This window comes from Siphateles boraxobius, unplaced genomic scaffold (assembly GCF_051911475.1).
Source record: "Siphateles boraxobius isolate OS27281-9 unplaced genomic scaffold, OSU_SipBor_1 18, whole genome shotgun sequence".
In the NCBI taxonomy this organism is placed as follows: Eukaryota; Metazoa; Chordata; class Actinopteri; order Cypriniformes; family Leuciscidae; genus Siphateles; species Siphateles boraxobius.
Window position 1 is genome coordinate 7549624 of NW_027508788.1, and position 25859 is coordinate 7575482.

The 25859-nt window shown below is 38.6% G+C and overlaps 1 protein-coding gene across 9 annotated transcripts in view; it reads left to right on the top strand.

Annotated features, from left to right (window-relative positions):
• cadm1a (cell adhesion molecule 1a) overlaps positions 1-25859 on the top strand; it is a 304169-nt gene that overhangs the window by 221752 nt on the left and 56558 nt on the right. For 6 of the 9 annotated variants that reach the window (XM_077233180.1, XM_077233183.1, XM_077233185.1 and 3 more), the window contains 4 exons: positions 7573-7719; positions 15678-15830; positions 18466-18603; positions 23287-23445. In XM_077233180.1, coding sequence (XP_077089295.1) covers positions 7573-7719; positions 15678-15830; positions 18466-18603; positions 23287-23445 — 597 coding nt within the window. The remainder of the gene's footprint in view (positions 1-7572; positions 7720-15677; positions 15831-18465; positions 18604-23286; positions 23446-25859) is intronic. The other 3 variants (XM_077233187.1, XM_077233188.1, XM_077233189.1) reach the window with 1 other exon arrangement.

The following is a 25859-nucleotide window of genomic DNA, read 5'->3' on the forward strand; positions in this document are numbered from 1 at the left end:
CACTAAAATTACTTTAGATGCTTAAAATGTGGTGTTCATTTGTAAACAGCTTATGTTGTAACAGTCTCTGAAAGAGGCTTGCACCAGCAGCATTCCAGTGAAAAAAGGGGTATTTGTTTATCCTTTGCCGTTGAGACTCAGTCACAGAGGCAGAAGTCCTTTCTTCCTCTCCCTCTGCTGAGAGAGATTTCCAAATGAGCGAGCAGGGGTGGCAAGGCCTCTGGTGCTGTGCCCGGCCCCCGTCGGCTCTCTGACGCATTAATCATCAGGCTGCCATCCATCCCTTCCCACACGCCACATTCCACTGCTGCTCCCATCCAACCAGCATTTTACCCTTCATTAGCACTAGTATCATCACAATTTACTTATCCATACGTTTGTGTGAACGCTTCACCGCTCCTCGGCTTACTCAGAGAGTGGGAGGGGGGGTCTTTGTGGCTCAGGGGCTTGCTGAGCCTGTTAAGGGAACACATTTGAAGAGAAGTTGGGTTTACATGTGCGGTTTCAAAACCTGCTTGTTAAACGTGTCAATAGTGTTTGTAATTTAAACACAACCAAGCTGGAAGACTCTCTTGGGTCCATCATTGGAACTTGACAACTGTAATATTTGCATCCAATACATTCTCTCCACGCTTCTAGGCTGATGGTATCAGAGCTGCACTTAAAAAAAATGTATGTGTATATATATATATAATAATATAATATATACTTTATAAACAATGGTTCTGGGATATGTCCATTTAAATATGAAAATAAAAACATTGATGTATTTTAGATTTCTGATATTATTAGATAACATATATTTAGAAACCACATCAAATTAGCCTGCAATCTGTGGGTTTTTTTGTTTTTTTTTTTGTTTAGGGTTAATCGTTCAATAAAGCAAAAAATCACTTAATTGAATTAAGACAAGTGATGTCCGTGAAGGATTTAGCAGAAATATCTCAAAAGCATCTGCAGAGAGACACTCCTTAAGGCTTAACTTATTCCAGTTAAGCTTGATGTATTCTCTTAAGAAGATTTGGTCAATTTATCCATGTGTCATGTGTTCAACAGGCTTGCTGTTGAATTTATGCATCTAGTGTGTAAATCGCCCCTGCTGAAAAGACTAGCGTTGGCATTTCAGGGTTTATAGGCTGGTTTAGCTAGTTAGAGGGATAGTTCACCCAAAAATGAAAATTCTTAAAAGAAACACTACAGGTTTAGAACAATTTGAGGGTGAGTAAATGATGACAGAATTTTCATTTTTGACTGAACTATTCCTTTAAGAAGCCTGATGGGGACAGCATCATCCAAAGGAGCATATGCTGGTCTTTTTAACAGGGGTGACTGAGCTTGAAAGGGGATGTTGGCACGTGTATCTGGAGGTCTCCTTTCACAGATGGAAGGGCACAGTGAAGTAATGCCAGTGCTGAGCTTCTGGCCATCAAAACACAAATGTGCTTAAAGTGATTTCGAACAAATGATATCAGACACAGCCTGTGGGCCTAAAATAAACCAGCATTAATGACACTGCAGTATGCAGAACATGTTCTCATATTAGAGTTTACCCTTTTTGGGTCTTAATTGAGACATTAACATCGTATTAAGATATAATGTCAGCATTGCATAGACAGTTCACCTAAAAATTAAAATGATCATGTCGTTTCTCATTTTTGAAGAAAATGTATTTATAAATAAAATAAACGGGAGTAGGAGCTCAAGCTCCAAAAGCACTATAAATGTGTCATAAAAGTGGTCCATACAACCCATGCGCTATATTCGAAGTCTTATGAAGACATGTAATTGCTTTGGGTGTTGGGCAGAATTTTGAATTTTGGGTAAATTATTCCTTTAACATGCTACATACTAAGTAGGCTATGCATACTAAATGTGAAGTGTACATTTAAATGTTGAGGTAGGTAAGAAATTAAGACTTTCATTCAGCAAGGATGCGTTACATTGATCATAAGTGACTATAAAGACATTTATAATGATACAAAAAATTTTCAGATAAATGCTGTTCTTTTTAACTTTATTCATCAAAGAATCCTTAAAAAATTGCATCACGGTTTCCATAGGAACCGGTTTATTGTTCTGCCGTTGGGTGTCCACGCTTCATACCCCCCAACATGCGATGAGAAACGCACGTACATATTTTTCTTTATTTCTTTTGGAAACTTTCAAAAGCAATTACAGTACCACCCAAATAAACCCATCTTTATTCACCTCCGTTTCCATGAGCAAATGATAACTATCTCCATTCTATCTCAGAAGATATGAGAGCTATCTCATTTGTTAATCATTCAAAAGGAAGTTCACACAAATGAAGATCCTGCTTCGAAAGTTCAACACCCTCTGAACACACAGATCCGTAACCATGGAGTTCTTCTCTATTAGCCGGGCTGTAATATTCGAGCACGAACGTTGACCTTTGCAGCTCAGAATAGTGATGGGTATCACATTCACTCTCACTGATTCCGGTTCACAGGTATATATGGATCTCACTCTTTTACAACCACCATTCGGATCTAATTTAAAGCTGTGGTTTTCCACACTCACACATGCTGTTTCAAAAAGTGCAGCAGGCAGGAAGAGCTATTGAGGCGGACAGTAGAGTGCTTTGACCTTTACGGCGCGGCAGTGCACTCCTGCATTAGCCCGTTCCGTGTCACACACTCACGCTCACACACGCACCCTGGGTGTTCCTCTGGGTTGATGTATGAGGGGCACTGGGGTGGTGCTGGGCCTGTAGTGATATAAATGGCTTGTCTGCCTCACTGAGAGTGGAGTATCGTCCTCTGACAGCTTTAATCTAGACCAAAATGATCAATGTTCTGTGCTACTTATTTTGAATGTCGGTAATTAAATACAGAGATAATGTCACAGATCTGTTTGAACAACTTATGCAAATGCACAGTACACAAATTTCTTTGGCATTTTTGCAATGCCTTGTTTGTTGTTGATGCATGCATGGAAAACAATTTTTTCTGGGGCCCTTTTTTGGTGGTATTTTCCTAAACATTAGGGTTAATGAAATCTTCATTTAAATAGGAATTCATCATTCGCTCACTTGTTCCAGCTCCAGTGACACAAACAATTATTTTAATTAAACTAAGCTGCACGCCAATAATCAATAATAATTTGGGGCTTAAACAAGTTTAATTCCTCTATTAATATGGTATGATCCCTGCACAAGATTTACTTAACAGCTAATAAATCTGCGGTAGTTTTTCATAATAAGCGTTAAATAGGAACATGAATATTAACATATCCTTTTTCCTGTGCCAATATCCTGAATACAGTAATTTGTGTATTGCTACAATTGCACTTAAAAAAACTCCTTTTTACATAGGCTATTTGTGTGTGCCGTACATTTGTTTTATTTTTTATTATTTTATTTTGATATGGTATTAGATACGTCTCATACAATAATGTGTTAATGTCTGTTTTAATAAAAATGTTTGTATTATTAATGAGATGGATCTAGTGTGAATGGGAAAACCGATTTGCCTCTTTTTTTGCATTTTATATATACAAGTTTTAAATATTTAAAAAAACTATCACCACATGAAATATTTTCAGTGGAATTCATTGCAAATTAGAATTTGTTTAATTTTTGAAAATCGTTATATTTGAAACAATTCAGTATTTATAAAAACATATTAAAAATAACATCACATAAAATAATATTTTCAGTAGAATGTTTAAGCGCCCACTGAAGTGCCTTTAAACGCGCAGCTTTATTCAATGTGTCGAGGTAACTTCCACTGAAACAGGAAGACAGGGCGGGACATATCGAACACCTCCCCTTTTTTTAAATAGCCAATAGCGTTTAGTTTATATCACAGCTCGGCCAGAGCCGTTGAGCTCGGTAAACCGCAGTTTCCTCCTAATCTACTGTTTCTCCTCCTAATCTTCGCCATGTCACCTTAAAATATAGCATTCCTTGCAGAATTCAAATGGATCCGTTATGTGTTCTGGTATGTACTGACTCGCGCGTATGACCCGCTCTGTGCTTTTGCGTCTCTGCACCGGACCAGACTGTGCGCGCGCACAGTGCCTGTGTCTAAATGCAAATTGTGTCATTGTTTAGGAGCACTTGGAAAACCGTAAGGCCAACATATTCATACTAAAAGCCAAAAAACTTAAATTTTTAATATTCATATTTTTAATATTACAAATGTGTTAATAAAAAATAATATTTATAAAAATGTATTAAAAACTATTATGGCATGAAATAATATTTTCAGTACAATGTTTAAGCTTGCAAAACACTTGCTAACACAAATTCTAATAAGTCAAAGAAAATGCGGAGGACACAAATGTTACTCCTTTGAACATTTTGAAGATCTAAAAGCAGTGAGCATGCCAGAATCCAATTAACACATTTACCTTTTTTCCTCATCGAGTTTGACTCATTGGCATACTCTAGTGGTTCATGTTTTTTTCCTCTGGCACTTTTTTTTATATAGACCTTATGTTTTCTTGATGCTGTTGGGTAAACATCTGCTTTCCAGCCCATAAATAGTTAAATGACATCTCACCAAGATTTGTTGCCAAAGTTTGCGCAAAACTTTTTTGAAGTAAAGGAGATGTGCGGAGTCTCGGGAGGTTTACCGATGGTTCAAATCATCACTCTCATCCCACACAACAAAATGGCATCCAGCCATCGCCCCAGAGTTGTGCAAAGTAAACACAGAACTGGCTAATTGCATCGAAGATGGTTTATCACTAACACTCTACATTTTAATGAATTTTTGAGCAATATTTAAGTTCAAAATATTCCAGTGCTCAGCCAAGATTGTAGTTATGGGGATTTTCCGTGGGGGGATAAGAGGCTTGAATAGGAACTAAGGGGAAAAAACAAGGAATATAGTCATGGAGGACATAGAAGAACATATTAATTATAGGATTATAAATTAAAATGTTATTGTTTTAATTTAGTATTCTGTTCCTTGCTAGTCACCTTCCCCTCCTCAGCTAGCTTTAACATGCTAAAAGCATGTTTGTTTTCCTATTGAGCTTGCCAAACAGGGCTGTTGTACGTGTTCATGTATGTTTTACCCTTTCATTGCATCATCTGTCACTTAGCATGATTACCACCCACTAGCTGAACGGCCACGGACTGGCCAGTATTTAGTGCAGTCTCCGTGACAACCACAGTATAGCGTGCTTAACCTTCATCCGTAACCCCTCTCTGGGATAAACAGTCTTTCTATTTGCATTTTCAATCTAGTCCTCTCAATCCACACCTCATCTCCTTTGACGAGTCATAAGGAAGTCGCTCCCGCGCAATGTTTATTTGTTTTGGTCTGACTTGACTTTGTGCTACTGGCAGGCTGATTGAATTCAGTTTTGTTAAACTGTCTCCCCTTATCTGTCGCCATCACACGATCTGATTGCTTTCTTCCCTTCTGCTTTAAGTGACAAGGCTGTTTAGAGGTGCCTGACAACTGAGGCATGCAAATTAGCACTTGATGGTGTCTTAAAGTCATGTCACATTTCACATTAATATATTTATTTATCTCCAGCTTTAGCTTATTCATGATTTTCCTCTTAGCTCTGCGGGTTTGGCAGCTGTGGGGTGTTATTTTAGATTTTTAGTTTATTTATTTATTTATTTTTATCCCATCAAGTTGCAGTGAATTATCTAGCTCTTAAAGTGACAGTTCAGCAGTTCAAAAATTGTGTGCGAGTAAACTGAGTAAATTGTTTGTCTCTTTTCAATATATTGGAAGTAATTTAGTTTAAAAACACCATAAAATTAGTATACAAGTATCCTGTATGATTTATTATACTATATTTAAATTATATTTGCCATCCAATTAGCTTTGTGTCAGCATTAGACCGAAATTAGTCTGAATTTCTTCCCATCTGCTCTAGCTCTCCTGGCACATTCAGGAAAAAAGTAAGTTGAGGTGTAAATTTGGTCATTTTAATCCACAGATCCATTTTAAAAAAACAAAAAACGGAACAATTCTAATTCGTTCATAAATCAAATTGATCAGGTTCTTAATTTCATCTCAGTGGTCAATAATGTGTTTCATAGAAGAAATTCAGTCATATAAGTTTAGGTGTCACACAACAACATGAAGGTGAATACTTTAAATCATTATAGAATTAATATTTTTGGTTGAACTATCCTCTTTAATGGTATACATTTTAGCTTTGGGTCAACCGGCCAAGGTCTGTAGCTTTCATTTCTGTGGCAGTGGCAGCTCTTATCTCATGGTGATCTCAACCAGAGAGGGGATTTGGACCAAGCATGTGTAACATGAAAACAGGCAATCTCATGATGCACACACTACGCCGGAAAGAGTGAGGAGTGAGGAGGGGGAAGGGGGCACTTTCACACTCTGCTGGATATTCACACCCACTCTAGCTGTGTTTTTCCACCTGTTCTTCATTGTGCACTCATGTAAGTGTGAGATTGTGGGTTTAGATGATGCAGGCCTGCATCTCTGTTTTAAGGAAATGGACAGTAGTGCCATTTTTCCAGGTTTTTTTTTGTTGTCATTTTGTCTATTGCCCCTAGATGGATGGATGGATGGATGGATGGATGGATGGATGGATGGATGGATGGATGGATGGATGGATGGCAGAAGTTATAGGATGGATGGATGAATAGCAGAAGTTATAAGATGTATGGAGGGATAGCAGACATTAAAAGACAGACCGACAGATGGATGGATGGCAGAAGTTATAAGATGGATGGAGGGATAGCAGACACTATTGGATGGATGGATGGATGGATGGATGGATGGATGGATGGATGGCAGAAGTTATAAGATGGATTGAGGGATAGTAGACACTATTAGATAGATAGATGGATGGATGGATGGATGGATGGATGGATGGCAGAAGTTAATGGATGGATGGATGGATGGATGGCAGAAGTTATAAGATGGATGGAGGGATAGCAGACACTATTGAATGGATGGATGGATGGCAGAGGTTATAAGATGGATGTAGGGATAGCAAACACTATTAGATAGATAGATAGATAGATAGATAGATAGATATATAGATAGATAGATAGATAGATAGATAGATAGATAGATAGATAGATAGCAGATACAATTAGATGGATGGATGGATGGCAGAAGTTATAAGATGGATGGAGGGATAAGCAGACACTATTAGATAGATAGATAGATAGATAGATAGATAGATAGATAGATATATAGAAGACACTATTAGATGGATGGATAGATGGCAGAAGTTATAAGATGGATGGATGATGAATGGTTGGCTGAATTTATTGGATGGATGGATGGATGAATGTCAGAAGTTATAAGATGGATGGATGAATGTCAGAAGTTATAAGATGTATGGATGGATGTCAAAAGTTATAAGATGGATGGATGGATGGCAGAAGTTATAAGATGGATGGATGGAGGGATAGCAGACATTATTAGATGTAAGGATGAATGGATGGATTGATGACTACTTTTTTTTTTTTTAAATAAGAACATATTTTACACTCACCAGAAAACTGACCAACTCAACATGCCTATTGTCAGCCATCACCTCATACCTGCCTCTCTTTCAGTCTCCAACTCAATTCTCTTTCTCTCTGTCCCTCTGCAGTCCAAAGCCAGAATCTCATAGCGGACAACATCTCGGTAGTGGAGGGGGAGACAGCCACCATCAGCTGTCGAGTCAAAAACAATGACGACTCGGTCATTCAGCTCCTCAACCCTAACAGACAGACCATATACTTCAAAGATGTCAGACGTGAGTACACATATGCATACACATACTGTATGCATTGCACACCCACACACAAACAGGCCACGCGTCCCCAAGAAGCCTCCCCAGTGGAGCCGAAGTGTTAATGCATTAGAGTAATCCACTGCGCTTTTGAGGGCAGTCGATAGAGAGACCCAGCTGGCTGGTGAGAGCATGTTTTTTTTCAGTGATTTGCCTTGCTATCATGTGATCCATCTTCCCCAAGACCGCTCTGATATTTCCCTACAGCTGCACTGTGTAATTATAGCAGAGTCTTTCTAAAGGGTTTCATCTCTTCCACCCCTCTATGAAATATTGCACCCGCCGGTCCCATGTCATATGCAGAAAAGCACTTTGATTATGGTATTTTCTTTGCGCAAAAAGCTGCAGCAGGAAGCATTTTTAAGTAATTCCAAAGTGCTTTTGAGTTCAGTCTGAGTTCAATCCGGCACATATCAGGTGGTGTCAATATACGTGGCGCCTGTCTCCACAAACGGTCTCCGGAAAGGTCTGTCCTTTTTATTTCATGGCTTTTCTCTGAAATAATGATAAGCTTCGCCGAGGTGTCAGACCGATTCATTTTCATCTCTTTCTCCATAAACGCCACTGTGGTTTCAGAGTGTCCCAGTCAAGGGGAGTGAAAGGGAGAGCCATCAGTCACCTGAGGGACAGTCCTCATCAAGTAACGGTTAAAGTAATTGTGTGCCAGCTCCTCTCAGAGTTTGGGTTAAAGTCTTCTGAACCGTCATTTTATCTCTCAGCTTCCAATCATTAGCAAGGCTCAGACTCCAGGTTTTTGGTCCGTGCAAGGCTGTAATTATCACCCGTCTTCTTAATAAAACTTTGATGGGCTCTTCTTAAAGTAACCGTGGCCGGTAATCAAAATTGATTGCTGCCATTTAGGAGAAGCAGCATGTGTCCTGAAGCTTCCAGGATTAAACCTGAGAAAACAATACAAATGAGATTCGGAAGAGGAGCACACGAGCAAAGGAAAGGAAATGAGACTGAGAGTGAGCACAGAAAATAGAATACATTGATACACAAAGAAAGTTTTCTTTAACATCTCGTTTGTGTTTGCTTTAAGTGGTCCACTACCTAACAGCAGAGAACCAGGCATGTTTTTTCTGGTTTTGTCCGTTTAATTAATATTTCATTTTAATAAATTATAACGTAATGCACCTTTTCAATTTTTTGTATTTTCTATATTTTAAATTAAACATTTACATTTAAAAATCTAAACTGAATAGAATCTGATACTACTTTGCTAGTTTTTGGAAGCAAATAAGCAATAGATTTGCTCAAGTCTCTCACCAAAAAAATGTCTTATTTTATAAAAAATAAAAAAACATTTTATATATATAGAAAAAACGGAGGTAGAGTGTATATGGCCCTCAAAAAGTATTATATTTTAACCACAACATTTAGAACTCTTCCAAAAATGGGTTTTAGAAAGTGGACATTCAAATTTAGACTAAATTTTGACATGTTATATTCCTAAGGTGGTAGCAAGTTGGAATGGAAAGGCTCTTTGAAGCTTTTGGCTTCTCAGTAGGTGAAGAAAATGTGAAGATAAAAAAGGAAACTGTTTGAATCTTTGGCAGTCTTCAGCACTAGTTCAGCAGGAGGCGTTAACCACTGTGGAGTTTCTAAAGCACCTCCTCCTCTTTACACACCTCTTACACCCCCCTCCTAGTGCGAGCAGAAAGCAACATTTATTCATTTATTAGATTTATACAGTGAAGTCCATTTCACATGACTCAAGTCAGGGCACTGCTTTGACCTCCACGTGAAAGATGTTTTTGATTATGTCAAAGAAGGGCGATTTACAGGTTACTGTGTGCAAGTCGGTGTGATGAGTAATTTCCTGTTGCTTTGTACTCTAAAACATCATTAGTGAGGTGACATTGTTGGACCCGTTATTGTGCAGACGGACATTCTATGCGTCATACAAATTGTCCGGCGTTCATTGGCCATGCTCTAGGAGGTCAGTGGCAAATGGGGTCAAAATTCCAGTAGTTTGATCTTTAAATGTGGCATTATGAGGCACTTTAAATGCATCATTCATTCAGTACAACTATATCTGACTATATTTTATTGAGTTTGATGCATTGAAGAACATTGCCACAAGACCCATGTAAAGGGTCTTAAATGTCTTCTAATGACGAGTATGTCTCTTTATGTCATCTTTTGAGAAGGTCGGACAAATTTCAGGTTTTTTCGCTGAAATCACTGCGTAACAGTGCATGTGGGCTACCATGATATTTCAAGTCGTCTATTGTCTCTGAAATATGTCATGCTGAGAGGAGAGGACACAAAGGTGTGACAGTGTTATTTCGCATTGTCTTTTTGTCCTTGCTGCATGTAATCTTTTCTCTTTTTTTTATTTTTTACTTCCTGAGCCTTTCAGATTCCTATATGACACATGCTACCCGATTTATATACGCCTGTCCGCATATGTAACAACAATTATTGTGATGAGAATTAAAACAACGAACAGAGACCAGCATCACCGTTCCCCAATGCCCTCTGCCCAAATGAAAGTCTGAGAACATAATACAGGTTAAAGCCTTGTAAAAATCCCCAGCAAACGAAAGATCGTTTCAAAAAGCAAAAAAGGAACATGGAGTGCAAAAGCATTTGTCCATGCTTTTTTCAGGGTGATAAGCTTTAAAGGGTTTTGTCAGGCAGAGAAGCTGGTTTACTGGGCAGTATGCCCTCAGAAGGGACTGGAAACCACGCTGAGCTTCATTCTCCACCGCTCCCACAGTGCGCTGGATGTAGCTGGCCGACAGAAACGTTCCCTCTCATGGCGGTGGGACAACCTCCTGGGGCCCTGCAAGCTCTTGCTGTCATCATGTCCGGCGCTGTGTCCGAAAAAGCTACAGCAAGTAGCAGAGGGCATGTATGCAGTCAGACATGCTGTTATTATTTGGGTCACAAAAGCGCTGATTTTTTTTCCTCAAGGTTTCGACTTTGTTCATCTTCCTATTTTTCAAAAAATAAACTAAAGTGAGTATGTAAATTTTGTCTGAATGTCCTGAAGGCATATTATTTTTACCACTGCCTGTTTGTGCACTTGGCATACTTTTCAAATTTAAAGTTAACATGAAATCAAAATTGACCCCATTTACCTTTTTTCCTGGTCTGATTGGGAATGAATAATTGGTGCGTATTATCCAAACAACTCCAACTTACTTTTTTGACTTCTGTCACTGATCTCTTTCCATCAACCTCCTGTCATGAAGGCCACTTTTTACTTCCTAATCTTCACTTCTATTTTTCCTCATTGAATACCAATTGAAAAACTGTGTAAAACACAGTTTTAAAAAATAAAATGATGTATATATATACACAGTATATGTATATATACACAGTATATGTGTATATATACACAGTGTATATATATATATATATATATATATATATATATATATATATATATATATATATAAATATATACAAAGACATCCAAAATTCTGCAGCTAGAGTGTTCTTTAACGAGCCGAAGAGAGCACACGTTACTCCTCTCCTCACAAAATTGCACTGGTTGCTAGTTGCCGCTCGCATCGAATTTAAGTCACTGACTTTTGCCTACAGAACAACCACTGGCTCTGCTCCCTTTTACCTAAACTCATTACTTCAGACTTACGTGCCATCCAGAAGTGAGCTCTGCAAGTGAATGCCGTCTTGTGGTGCCATCTCAAAGAGGCACAAAATCTCTTTCTCAGACCTTTTTCTGGTCTGTTCCATGCTGGTGGAATGTCCTGCCCAACTCAACCAGAAATGGCTGAATACGCATCTTTTTCGGCAACACTTGATCCATTAATACTAACACTATCTTCTATTCTATATCTATTATATATATATTTTTTTTTTAAGTACACATACTGCATTAGATTAAACTGGGAAGGGTCATAGCTCTTGCATACTGTTGTCCTATTGTTAGTTTAACTGCTTCTATTCTCATTTGTAAGTCGCTTTGGATAAAAGTGTCTGCTAAATGAATAAATGCACTCTTACTTTTCATTGACCCACATACCGGTGAAATAGGCCGTGATCAGTCTGTTACCTGTATATATTTTCTCAATTCTTCTCCGGAATTAAGGGGTGTATCTTTACCTTCAAAGCTTACCCGGTTTAACTCACCTCACTGAAATGGGCTCCCTAGTTTCTTGCCCTCTCATTTCCCAATTAGAGCTGACACCACACTTATTCATGTTTTCATAATGCTCTAATTATTGCTGTCTCTCCACCTGACGTACACTCACAATAGATTATTAACCGGTTTGGCTTCTTGCACCTTATCGGTTTATTTTAATCCACACATTTCCCCAATCAATAAATTGAATTAAATCATTGGCTTCTGCCTGCCCTCCCCTTGACAGCCACATTCCTGCTTTCTGGCTGCTCTAATTAGTCGCACATTATGCGGCTGCTAAATGAAAGGCGCGTTTTCAAAACAAAGACCACCACAACGGCTGCTAGAGATCATAGCGCTGCTGATAGTCCGCACATTTCATTTTGGAAGTGTGTGGCTTTATTACTCCCAAGCTCAGGCATGTACCTGAATAAACTGTGCACACACTTTCATTCAGTGGAATATAGATGTAAAAACTACATGTGCATAATGTTTTATTTATTTGTATTTTCGCTCTGAGCCTACGCCGCCCTGACATCATGATCAAAGGTGGGAAATGTGTTGCCTTGGCAGCAGGGTCTTCCAGCGTGGCCTCCATGTGCGTGCGCAGTGGTCTGTGAGAGAAATGGACTGAGAGACTGAGCTCGGCATTTCCCACGCTGTGGATGACAGCGGCACGTTCGGACGGGTTTGCATGGGGAAGTGCAGGTATAAGAAACCCTGCTTGTAATGGAGAATGGTGAAGATCTTTTTCTATTTTTTTTTTTGTTATACACAGAGAGACTTCAGCTCTTGTTGAGCAATATGTTTTATCCTCTCTCTCTCTCTCTCTCTCTCTCTCTCTCTCTCTCTCTCTCTCTCTCTCTCTCTCTCTTCTCTTTGTATCTCTCTGGGTATTTTTTCTTTTGAATGAAAGCAAAAGAGCATGGCTAACCAGCTGGATCCAAGAACAATCAACACCCTGCACCATCAGGGCTTGCTTTCATGATCCCATCGCCTCAAAAATCTCTAATCATGCCCAATTAATTCTTTATTTATTCCGCATTTTATTTATTTATTTATTTATTCATGGTCCTCTTTTTGTGCTCCTTTGAACTCAGCTGTTGCGGACAAGAACAAACGCATGCGCGAGTGCTCTCGGTGTTGTAAATGGTCTGTCGATCGGCCTGGAATTTATCTGCGAATGGGGGTTGCCGGTAGCCTTTCATCTCTCTCTCTCTCTCTCTCTCTCTCTCTCTCTCTCTCTCTCTCTCTCTCTCTCTCTCTCTCTCTCTCTCTCTCTCTCTCTCTCTCTCACCCTCAGCACCATTTACTTTTCACGCTCAGCCTCCCACACAGGCAAAGTGAGCCCTAATGGACTCCTCATTATTCTGGGACAAAAAAATTCCTTTCCTTCACTTAATTGGGAGAAAGAGCCGTAAGTCAGGATCAGCGTGAGATTCTGACAGTCGCGTTGAGACTTGATCTGCTGCAATCTGAGGAAGTGCCTGCCATATTCAATACAAGCATACAGGTGTTTTTTAATCATATATCTGCAGCCAATGAGCTTGCTGCTCAACATTTAAATGGCTGGTTACCATTCACTATAGGCTAAAACCCTTCAACTTCCCCAGGTCCACCTGTATAGATCTGCTATGAGTAATTGATATATGCTATTTGTGCAGTAGCAGTATGTCTTATATACTCACAGCAGTATATTGGCATATGTAATTGGCAGCAGCAAGTTCCTGTACTTGCTTTGCTGTAGCAGCAATAATCAACAGTAGCAGCAATTCAGCAGTGGCGTAGCAGTTAACATTGTCATATCCATTAACATGCTAAAAAGTATTCTGAGAGTTGTCAAGATAGACATATACTTATGTGAAAGTCACATTGAATAACACTGATTATATTATTACAATGGCCCCTGTCAAGGGGAGGGATATATTAGACAGCAAGTGAAAAGTTGTTGGAAGCAGGGGGGAGACCAGAAATGTTCAAGGGGGTGGGCCTTCATAAAACAGGGTGGGCAAAGTGTAGAGTATTGAAACTGCACACCAAATTACCAATAAAAAATGTAACGCAGCAAAGTTTCAAGTTCAAAGTAAAAAAAAAAAAGCAAACAAGAACAACCTATAAAAACTACACTGAAAAATTCCACTTCTTACAACTTCGAAACTTTCTATTGCTGATTTAAGTATAATCAAATTTCATGTACAAGTCAATTAAACTTAAATTATTTAAGTTGAATCTAGTATAACTTATAAAAGTTGAACTGCTTAAATAATTTTTACGAGTTAATGTAAAAACATATGTTGATATGACTTATTGCTAATTTAATTTTGAAATTAACAATGAAGAAAGCACTGAAAAATATATAAACAATATTTTTATATATATATATTATATATATACCTTTACATGTCCTCCTGCAATATTAGCCTAAGACGACGGAACTTCTGATTAATTACGGAGAAGAACTCATCATAATCAAGAGTCTTTCTCGCTTTGAGTTAAAGAAACTGCCCGGATTCATTGCTAAACTTGGTTTCTTGCAGCAGTACAGTTGGAATATACAATGTAGGCTTTTTAAAGTATTAACAGATTGATATTTGCTTCGCTATTTCCAAATCCAATTCCACAGATGCGCAACTCTTATAATTACAAATTTTACAACTTTGCATTGTAAAGATAACATTCTGAACAAGACTAACAGAAGCTGACGAATCATATTTAACGTTTTATTTAGGCAAGTGTGTGATATGCAATTGCAGGCGGTAAGAAACCAGTGTAAAGTGTAAAACTGTGTCAGAGCATCTCCAAAATGGCAAGTCATGTGGGGTTTTCCCAGTATAACTTAGTAATAACAAAAGTGGTGCAAGTAAGGACAACTGGTGAACTGGCATCAGGGTCATGGCACATCAATGAATGTGGGGAGTGAAGGTTTACCCTACTGGTCTGATCACACAGAGGAGCTGCTGTAGCTCAAATTTCTGAAAAATGTAATGCTTCCATGATAGAAAAGAGTCAACCAGTCATAGTGCCCATAATACTGCAAGTGCCTAGTTTGTTTACTTGGTTATTAAGGTAAGGTTTACAGAGCCAATAAAAATCATGCTTCAGATGAAATATGAGATGTTTAGAAAAACAATGAGATCAAGATAAATAGCAAGTGTATACAGAATATTTCATTGTGCAAAAAGTGTGAAAATATTGAAATTACTGTCAAAGTACGTCCATTTTAATCCAAATTTTCATTTATCCACTGCTGGACATTGCTGGTTGAGAAAATGAAAGTATTTTATTGGAACATACTGGCTTAAAGTCCACAGAGACAAAAGTGCTCATGAAACACTTGCGTAACGTATATGCTCACCACAAAGCAAGAACTTTTTTCTCTTAGGTGTTAAAATGAAAAGGCACTTTTGGATGTGGGAAAACACAGTGGTCTAGTATGGCATGTCCCATGGATACTGTCCCTGTTTCAAACCCCAGTGATACAATGCTCAGGTCAGATGATGCTAGAAATAGATGCTCCCGTGTTTCTCAATGTGAAGCAATCTCAATCACTGTGGTTATTCCCATGGAGCACCTATTAACTAATCTGAAGAATATATTGTTGCCTGCACATTTGCTACACTCCCCTGTTGTCAGTTATAAGCAATAGCTTAAAAGAAGCATATGGCTCCCTTTATTTGCCTTAGTGGAAAAACAATCTAGACTTCAAGTGGGAAAAATACTGCTAATTATCTCCTACATGTTTCTATTGTTGCTTGTAATGGAAGTGAAGTGTGAAGATGTGACTTTTCATTCTGACATCTGCTGTCTTTCTCTATCGACCCTCCAGCCCTGAAAGATGCTCGATTCCAGCTGGTCAATTTCTCAGACAACGAGCTGCGTGTGTCGTTATCCAACGTGTCTCTCTCAGACGAGGGAAGATACGTGTGCCAGCTCTATACAGACCCTCCACAGGAAGCCTACGCCGACATCACTGTGCTAAGTATGAACACTCATGCACACATCTATACATATACAGCCCCTGCATCTCTGGTGACCCTACATAGAGGCATGGCCTCCAAGGTTGAGATCCACTGGACTAGACAAACTGAACCTTTTGTTTTGACCGTCAGATTTCCCATAAGGCATTTGCCGCATCAACAAACACCCACAGATGCACACATGCAGGGGTTCTTTGTTTCCTGAGGAATTCTTTTATGATCAATCACTAGAGTGGAGCAGCTTTTATGAGATTCTGCACCAGTGTAGAATCAAGATATAGCCATTCATCTTCACCGAACAGAAGGCCTGAGACACGGCCAAGCCAGATCCTGAACGTCGAGTCATTCATATTTCAGAATGGAGCCAGTGCTCGACACATGCACACACACACACACTTTCATTGCTGTTTGGAGGGGCTCCTGAAATCTCTTTAAAACTCAATAAACACTTCACCTGCTACTTCCTTTGAAGTCTCAGCTGCATGGTTGGGCCATTCAGCGGAATTATTGTTTATGTTTTTGTGCGTGTGTGTCTGTGTACATGTGAATGCTTTGCTGTGTTCTGCATCTTGTCATAACTGCATGGAAAAATCACCCGCACTTAAAAGTGATTATTCCGTTTTGAGAGCAGAGTTTAGTGTAGGGTGGATATTGAGGAAGCGGGACTGTAGAGAGCTCGCTGAATGCAATCGAGTGGCTGGTTCCAGACGCCGAAGCTGAATGCTTGAATGGAACCCTGCTGCTCAGGGGGAACAAGAAATCGCTACTACTGAATTACTCTTTCCAAATAATGTCTCATTTACACCAGAGACCTAGAAGGTTTTAGGATTAATGTGACCTTTTCAAGTAAGCATTTTAGATGTGACTATCCTGGCGAAGACTAAAATTTCACTTTTAAATGTTATTTTTTAGTATTATTTTCTTTATTAATTTTCATAATTTCATAATGTATTTTGTGAAGTCAGAGTATGTTGTACATGTGTGCTGAGCAGAGATTTGGGATGAGCTATATTTTGCTTAGAGGTATGTGTGCAATGTAACGTTCACTGAGCAGAGATGTTCCAGTGATCATGATACATTAAATGTGTACATGTTCTTTACAAGGAAAGGAATGTTTCAACTGATGCAAATGTACCACTAATATATACACAGAAGGATAGTGGATTGTAACATGTGTAAGAGGTATACATTCCATTTTTAAACATAAGCAACATGTTTTTCTACCTTACAAGGAAGTTGTAAGTCCCAGAGTGGTGTATATAAGCTCAATTTTACTGTACCACCCCAGAGAAACATAAAGGCATGACCGGGGTGAGAGGAAGGAGAAACTGAGGCATGAAGGGGTGAGGGAGGACAAACCCAGAGAAAACCATTACAGCTGGCATGATGGGGTGAGGAAATAGAGAAATGGGGAACAGAGAAATCTGGAATGAAGACCTCCTCTCCTATAGCCTTATTCTTATATGTCTGCTTCTCTCTGTCTGAAACATGATGCATAATAAATAGAGATCTCTTGGCAAAGTAACTGGTGTAGCTTCCGTGATTCAACAATAATGGGGAAAGCATGATTTTCAAATCTACAGCTGTGAAGTAAGGTATTTTTGGAAAAGATGTTATCACTGCATATCCAACTGAGTGCCTATATGAATCGGAAGCCTTTAGAGAAGTTTTATACAATATCCTAACCAGACCCAATGTGATCAGATTCCAGCGACAAGAAATATCTCTGTCCACACCAGACATGACACGGCTACATAACGCAATGAAATCAATCAAATATCACAGCCAATCAGAAGAGAGTGTGGGCAGAGTCTCTTATTCAACTAAATCAATAAATACTTTATCTAATTAATAAATATCAAATCTTATTAACATTAAAAAAAATAATCACTGAATTAATAAAAAAAATAGTTACTGAAACAATTTTTGTCATAGAATACACTTGTTTGTTCACAGTTTGAGCATTCTTTTATTTTCAAGATCTACGGTGAATTATTCACTTTGGCAATAAGGTTATGCAAAATGATATTCAAATTCACATTAAACCCTTTTAAGATGAAATAAAGCACATAATCGTTACCTGAGATTATCATTGTAATAATTTGTATGTTGTTGTTCCAACAACGATGCTGCAAAAATAGAAACCTTTTCAAAAGTAGAAACCCCTGTCACGGCTGGTTAGAACAAAAACTCTGATTAACATGGCAAAGATACCTGTATCACGTCGCAGTGTTGTCACGTCATGTCTGGTTAGATCACTGTGTTGCAGTGCTTGAAGAAGGGTGTTATCCTTGTTATATATTGCCTTTGAACATTCACAATTTTCCAGGTCAGTGTAGAATGTTCTAGTAGTTTTAGTCTACTCAACTGGCTGTGTTGCTTTCTGTTACACAAGATGTTCCATTACTAATCGTGTTCTAGTCACCTCTGATTCATCACAGTATGCACTTTGTCTGGGTACCCTCCTTTATGTCATTTGTAAACAAGAATGAATACACTCACCCCTTCATATTCTATGATGTGTCCATCCCTCAGTGTTAGTGTCTGTGTTAGCTATCAATGCACCCTGGGATGAATGTGACTATAGTGGTGCTTGATTTACAGACCGCCTTGTAAAATCTTTCTGTCCTCTCTCAGTCCCACCAGGAAACCCAATCATAGAGTCCCGTGAGGACATCGTCAGCGAGGGCAACGAGACAGAGATTACCTGCACTTCCATGGGCAGCAAACCCGCCGCAACGATCAGATGGATGAAAGGAGACAAAGAGCTACAGGGTGGGTAAAGTCACATTGTGTACACACAAACAAACCAGGTGTTTACCAGGTTTTCTCTCTGCCTTGCAAACCATAGCTGGAGTTTTTCCACTGGTGCTCTTTCCTCTGATAATTTATATATTGAAAAGTGATACTGTAATTGAAAACACTAGATAACAACATTTATTAATACTAGCAACACAAATTGTTACATTTATATAATGCTTAGCCTATCATTAATGTAAACCACTGTTCAAAAGTTTGGATTCAGGGTTGTTGTTTTTTTTTTTAAGAAGAAATTGATTTTATTCAGCAAGGACACATTAAATTGTTCAAAAGTGACAGTAAATACATTTATCATATTACAAATGAATATGTTTTGAACTTTCTATTCATCAAAGAATCCTAACAAAGTTCCCTTTTCAGCATTGATAATAATATCAGCATATTAGAATGATTTCTGAAGGATTATGTGCAGTGTTGGGGGTAATGCATTACAACTAACACAAGTTATGTAATTTACAACAAAATATCCAAGTTACTTTTTAAAATAAGTATCGCAAGTTACTTTTTCCCATTTATAAACTGACACCTCTCTCGTCCCGATGTTGAGAGAAATGGGGAGTCAGACGTGCTGTGTGAATATGATGGTTATTGTAGTTCTAATGTGAGCATGCGTTTACTCATCTCACTTGCACAAATAGATTCAGTATTCCTCAAAATGAATAAAAACATTGTAATGCAAAATAATAATATAACACAAACCTTCAATAATTAAATGTTAAATTACACACATATACTTTATGTATTTAATATCACTTTATTATGTGTCTTTGCTGCTGATCTTCAATGATCCAATTCAAACATACTAAGCAAAACTGACTTTAGATAAACATCATAAATGTTTATTTTTTTGTTGTTTTTATGTCTGAAATAAGAGTGTTAAACTTTATTCTTCTGCGTCCTATTCTTCTGCAATCCAGAATGGCAGCAGAACTAATAGGTTTGTTTGAGCTGCGCCCTCTACTCTACAGGCGTGAATTTGCATTTCATTTCAGCTTTAGGCTTAGTCATTTCACTTTTGTCATGAAAGGGCCTTTACTTTTGCCAAAATAGTACTTTGTTGTTAAAAAACAAACAAACAAGCAAGCGCAGCCCAGGTGGGAAAAAGTAACGCAAAAATAATGTAACATTACTTTCCATAAAAAGTAACTAAGTAATGCAGTTTGTTACTTTTTAGGGAGTGACACATTATTGTAACATATTAATTTTATAAGTAACTTTCCCCAACACTGATCATGTAACAAAACACTGGAGTAATGGCTGCTGAAAATTCAGTAAGAATAAATTACATTGTAAAATATATTAAAATAGAAAACGGTTATTATCTTATATTCTATAAGTCTGGTCCCTGTTAAATTGGTGTGTGTGTGTGTGTGTGTGTGTGTGTTTGTGTGTGTGTGTGTGTGTGTGTGTGTGTGTGTGTGTGTGTGTGTGTGTGTGTGTGTGTGTGTGTGTGTGTGTGTGTGTGTGTGTGTGTGTGTGTGTGTGTGTCTGTGTCTGTGTCTGTGTCTGTGTCTGTGTCTGTGTCTGTGTGTGTCTGTCTGTGTGTGTCTGTGTGTGTCTGTCTGTGTGTGTCTGTGTGTGTCTGTCCGTGTGTGTCTGTGTGTGTAAATATTTGTCTACAAAACTCATTTCAAGTATTAAAGCAAAAGCCTTTTGATCAAATAGTTTTTAAGATCATGACTTTCATGAGAAACCCAAGTTACTTCAAGTGTATCATTTGACATACCCCTTCTCCACATACTTTAGTCCAACGTTTATTGATCTTTGAATGTCTTGTGAAATTTTCAGAGCAGTACTAATTATAAACTCAGCAACCCCTTTTCAACATCTGTTTACCTGAACGCTCCTCACAGAAGCTCGGCTCATTTTCATATCGCTCCGTTAGGGTGAGTAAGAGGCCGTACCTTTGACCCGCAGTCGTCTAGACACAGGCAATTTGCGTATTATGTACAAATTACTGCATATAAGCTGTCCTAATAACAGCTACCCAAAATGAGACTGCTAAATTGGAGTCCTGGACGGATGTTTTCATTTGGTAATTAGCGATAAGCTCAGTGAGGGGTCTCCGTTTCTCTCCACTGGGAGTTTCAGCAGCTATTGCAAAGCATTGTTCTGTTAATTTGTCAGTGGGTGTTTTGTTTTTATGTAACATCAATATATTATTGGACAGTTGGACAAATGTAGCGCTAAAGAAGAACGAGTTTGCCTCAGTGAGATGGACAGCAGGACATGAATATTCTGTTCTTGTATAGCAAAATGGTTTGAATGGAGGAGGTGAAAGCGATCGAAGAAACTGAGGGACTCCTCTCCTGACACAAGCAGTGCAACGCTGGCACTCACTGGCTGGAAATTGCTTTTGGCCCCTGCGCATTTTCGGATTTATTTTTAATTAAATGTCCTTATCATTCAGCCTAATTACCTCTAGGATAATCAGGCTTTTTTAAATATCATTTAAAGGTTACACCCATACAGCCCCAGAATGTAAACTCAGCCGCCCCCATGATGTACTGCCTCACTCTCCCTCTCGCTCACGCAAAAACAACCTTCCCAGTCTTATTCATGTTCTGTGCCGCATTTAGTACTTCTGTTTTACATCCTGCTCCATTGTTGATACACACCTGTCTCATAAGACAAGCTGAATGAACATCGAGAAACAATAAGTTGTTAATTTCTTCCTGTCAGACGACGACGGCCTGCTCATTGTGTCATTGCTTAAAAATATAATCTCATTTTAATTAGCCAACTAAGCGCAGCTGAAACACAATGGCTTGATTCAGAATTTGCAATGGGATTAGGGAAGTTTGCTAAATACACGATTGGCCCCAGATCTCTAGACTGCCCTCTTCGAGGGAGTGACTTTCCATTGGAAGGTGTTGAATAATGGGGGGAAGGGGAGGGCAAATTATAGAGCAAAAAAAAATTGAAGAAATGGTGAATTCAATAGGGAACAGGATCTCTTTTGATATTCAGCCCACTGTATCACTGCAGATCGCGACTAATCAGAGCTCCTTTGCATTTCAAAAAGGGAGATGTTATTGAAATGAAGAAATGCCTGAATGACAGTGATTGACCTGTGATTATCTCTTTATCAGTAGTGACTGTGGCATTGTGAGGGAGAATATAGATGTGCTTCTGGGCTCTCAATGAGCTCTGTCTTCTCTTATTTGAGATATGATTGTCTGACTATTCATTCATTGCTTATAATGCTGAATGCAGGGAGAATGAATTTTCAAGACAAGGAATTGTCAGGAAAAAAAAAACATCTGGAGTTTTGAGATGTCCAGATTTCCACACAGCAGTGCCATTTCCGAGCATTTTTATGATTTTCGGTAAAATTAGCATTTGGGATTATTGATAACATTTATAACAGCCAAACGATAGATGTAATCTACATATAAATGGCAAAATAAAGATAGAAACCAAAGATAAATGACAATCACGGACCAACCAAGTCTTTATTGCTCATTTGCTGTAAGCAGGTGTAATGTTTTTTGTTTTATTTTCTTTTTTCTGAAAGACATGAATACGTTCAGCAAGGACAACATTAATTCAGTCGGAAATGGCAGTAACACAATTTATGGTGTTAAAAAAGTTATTTCAAATGCATGTTGTTGTTTTTTTACTTTCCATTCATCAAAGAATCCTGAAAAATATGCATCACTGTTTCCACAAAAGTATTAAGCAGCACAACTGTTTTCAACATTGATAATAAGAACCGTTTCTTAAGGATCAAATCAGCATATTAGAATGATTTCTGAAGGGTCATATGACCCCGAAGACTGTAATGATGCTGAAAATTAAACTTTGCATCAAACCGGGAAACCGGTTTGAAAAGGTTTGTAATATTTACTTTTCTGATTAGTGGCCCATAAATCATACACTTCACCTATAATAAAGTTGTCAATTTTGTTTACCCTCTGTCAGACTCAACTTTTTGTATTTCTTTTCTTTTAGTCTCTCACTCCCACATCGAATTTATTTTTTAATGGTCAAGTGGAATTTTTTTCTTTACAAAAACACAAACAGGACAATAGGTCCCTCTCTCTCTTGCTCTCGCTCACCTCTTCTCCTTTCTCTCTTTCCACCCATGCCTGTTTCTCTCCACAAGGCCAGAGCAGTAATTGAGTGATGGTGGTCTGTGCGGTGCTGCGAGGCTATTGTCTGGAGCCGCACAATGACTTCGAGTCTTTTGTGTTCTTCATGCCCACTTGATGCTGCTAAAGGAGGGCTACGGGTCAGATGCGTCCACTACAGCCATTATATCTCACTTCATAAAGCACAAACACACCATCACAGCCCACACAGTTGCCAATGTGCGACAGCTGCATAACAAGCCTCGACAGGAAGCGGTTTAGGGCTGTTTTTCGGCCACATGGCCCCTCCCATATGGTCACATTTCAGGTGCTGCTGCAGGGGGCCGTTTAGTGTACACATGTCATTGATAAGCTACAGTGAGCCGCCATATGTCACATATGTGCAAGACGTTAGGGGATCTGCTTTGTTTTGTGGCTCACAGGATGTGTAACATATACTGTGGCCTTCAATACACTTAGCCACCCATGGTTTCTTGATAGAGATGATAATGAAAGCTGTTAATTTCGAATTCTTTGGCTCTAATTGGTTTCTGTTTTCTCACAGGCAAGTCTAAAGTGGAGACCACGTATGACCGGATGTTCACTGTGACGAGCTGGCTGAGGTTAACGGTCACGAGAGAGGATGATGGGGTTCCTGTGGTTTGCATTGTCGACCATCCAGCGGTAAAGGACTTCCAGGCGCAGAAGTACCTTGAAGTACAATGTGAGTGAACCCACACTTTAAATGTAATATAATATTACTGTTATTTCATTAAAATGATATTATTTTGAAAAGATAAACACTTTTTTTGGCAGTACAAAATGTTATATAGGACAATGTGATATAGAAATACTATTATTGAATTAAATCTTTAATATTATATTCTTGAATTATACAGTATATTATATTATGTGAATATTAAGTATTAGTAATATATATTTAAATTATCTCTCTGGGTAGATAATGGTGTTTTTTATTTATTTATTTACTTTTTGAACTACAATGTGAGTGAGCGGAGTACAGTGACAGCATTTTAAATAGAGATATTGATTTAAGTATTAATATTATATTATGTGAAAAGAATTTGAACTGACATCTTTGGATAGATAAGTGTTTTTATATGTTTTATGTTGTTTTATTATTTTTTTAAATGCAGTGGGAGTGAGCAGGGGACAGGATTTTAAATATAGATTTACTATTATTTATTTTATTTTTATTATGTGAATATTAAATAGTTGTTTAAATATATTTAAAGTTATACACTGATGAGCCAAAACATTATGACCAGTCACAGGTGAAGCAAATATCGTTGATCATTTCCTAACAAGGCTACATTTTAAGGTCTGGGTACATTAGATAGTAAGCAAACAATCAGTTCTTATAATCAATGTGTTGGATTGAGGAGAAATAGGCAGAAATAAAGATCTAAGTGACTTTGACAAGGGACAAATTGTCATGGCTAGTTGCCTGGGTCAGACTGCATCAGAAACGACAAGGCTTATGGATTCAGAAGTGGTGATAATTTACCAACAGTAATCTGAGGAACAACAAACCACAAACCGGCGACAGGGTGCAGGGCACCCAAGACTCATCGATGCACGAGGTGTTTCTTTTACGTCACGTGGATGGCCAGCCATGTACAGAACGTGTGGACCGTTTCCCTTGGAAAGTGATGCTCTGGGCAATGTTCTGCTGGGAAACCCTGGGTCCGGCCATTTATGTTCAACTTATATTTGACGTGCCTAAATTTCCTTAACATTGTTGTAGGCCGGGTACACCCCTTAATGACAGTGGTGTTCCCTGGTGGAAGTGTCCTCTTTCAGCAGGATCATGCACCCTGCCAAACTGCACACATGGTTTGAGGAACAGGATGAAGAGTTCAAGGTGTTGCTCTGGCCTCCAAATTCCCAAAATCTCAATCCAATTGAGCATCTATGGGATGTGCTGGACCAAAAAATTCAATCCACAGTGGCTCCTACTCGCGACCTACAGGACTTGAAGGATCTGATGTTAATGTCTTGGTGCTAAATACCACAGGACACCCTCAGGGATCTTGTAGAGTCCATCTCTCTGCGGGTCGGTGCTGTTTTGGCAGCATGTGGATGACCAACAGCATATTGGGCAGGTGTTCATAATGTTTTGGCTCATCTGTGTATATTTGAGGAAATAGGTTTTTTTTTAAATATACATATTTAATTTCATGCTTTTTATGTACTATGTAAGTGAGCAGAAGACAGTGTGACTCCATTGTGAGAGCAGACATTAGTCCAGCCATGTCCCTTGGCCTGTGATGAAAGATAAAGTTTGTTTTTGCGCTTTGGTGATTCAGTCGTGACAGAGATTCTGTCTCTGATTGGATGAGAGCCTTGGGCACTGTCTTCATCCAAAGATACAGACATGATTTTTTAAGATATTTGGTTTGGGTTCTCATCAAGCATATTTTTATTGGTTATTCTTGCCTGCCACAGGGTTTAGAAGATCACTGGAAAGACTTCTTTACCTTACCTTATTTTGTCAAAGACAACACATCTCCAAAACTGCATGATATTTGGGCTCTGGCTTTGGGCATTTACAGCAGAAAAATTTTAAACCATTTTGTATATGCTATTTAACTGGATTTCGTGCTCTCGGGCAGCCTTTGTCATGCTCTGGGGAGAGCTGGTGTAAGAGTCATTGTCTGGCTCACTCTTCTTTCAAATTGTTCTGCTGAAACTGGGAAAACAATCAATGTTAAAAATCATTGAGTGAAGGCAGACTTAATGGAGCACATTTTTGCAATAGAAAAACATTGCTGTGGATATTAAATAAGCCAGAAATATTGATAGCTACACAATGCAAACAGTTTGTGCAGTTCAGCAGCTTGAGGGAAATTAAATGCTTCGTGATGGCGGTGGTAAGGTATGACAACAATATCTCGTGTCAATAATTGTGTTATTAGAAATTAGAGTGACCTTTTCTGTCCGGCGCACCAGCTAGTGAGAAACCGGAGGCCGGTAGCGCTGCTTTCCGTGGGTTTAATGCTTGTCTGGCCAGGAGAGAGAGAGCTTTGGAAAGGAACTAATGCAGAGGAAGCTTCAAAGCAAGAAACTTTCACTCAGAGCCTTTCATGCGAAGAGTTTGAAGATGACAAGGGGAGA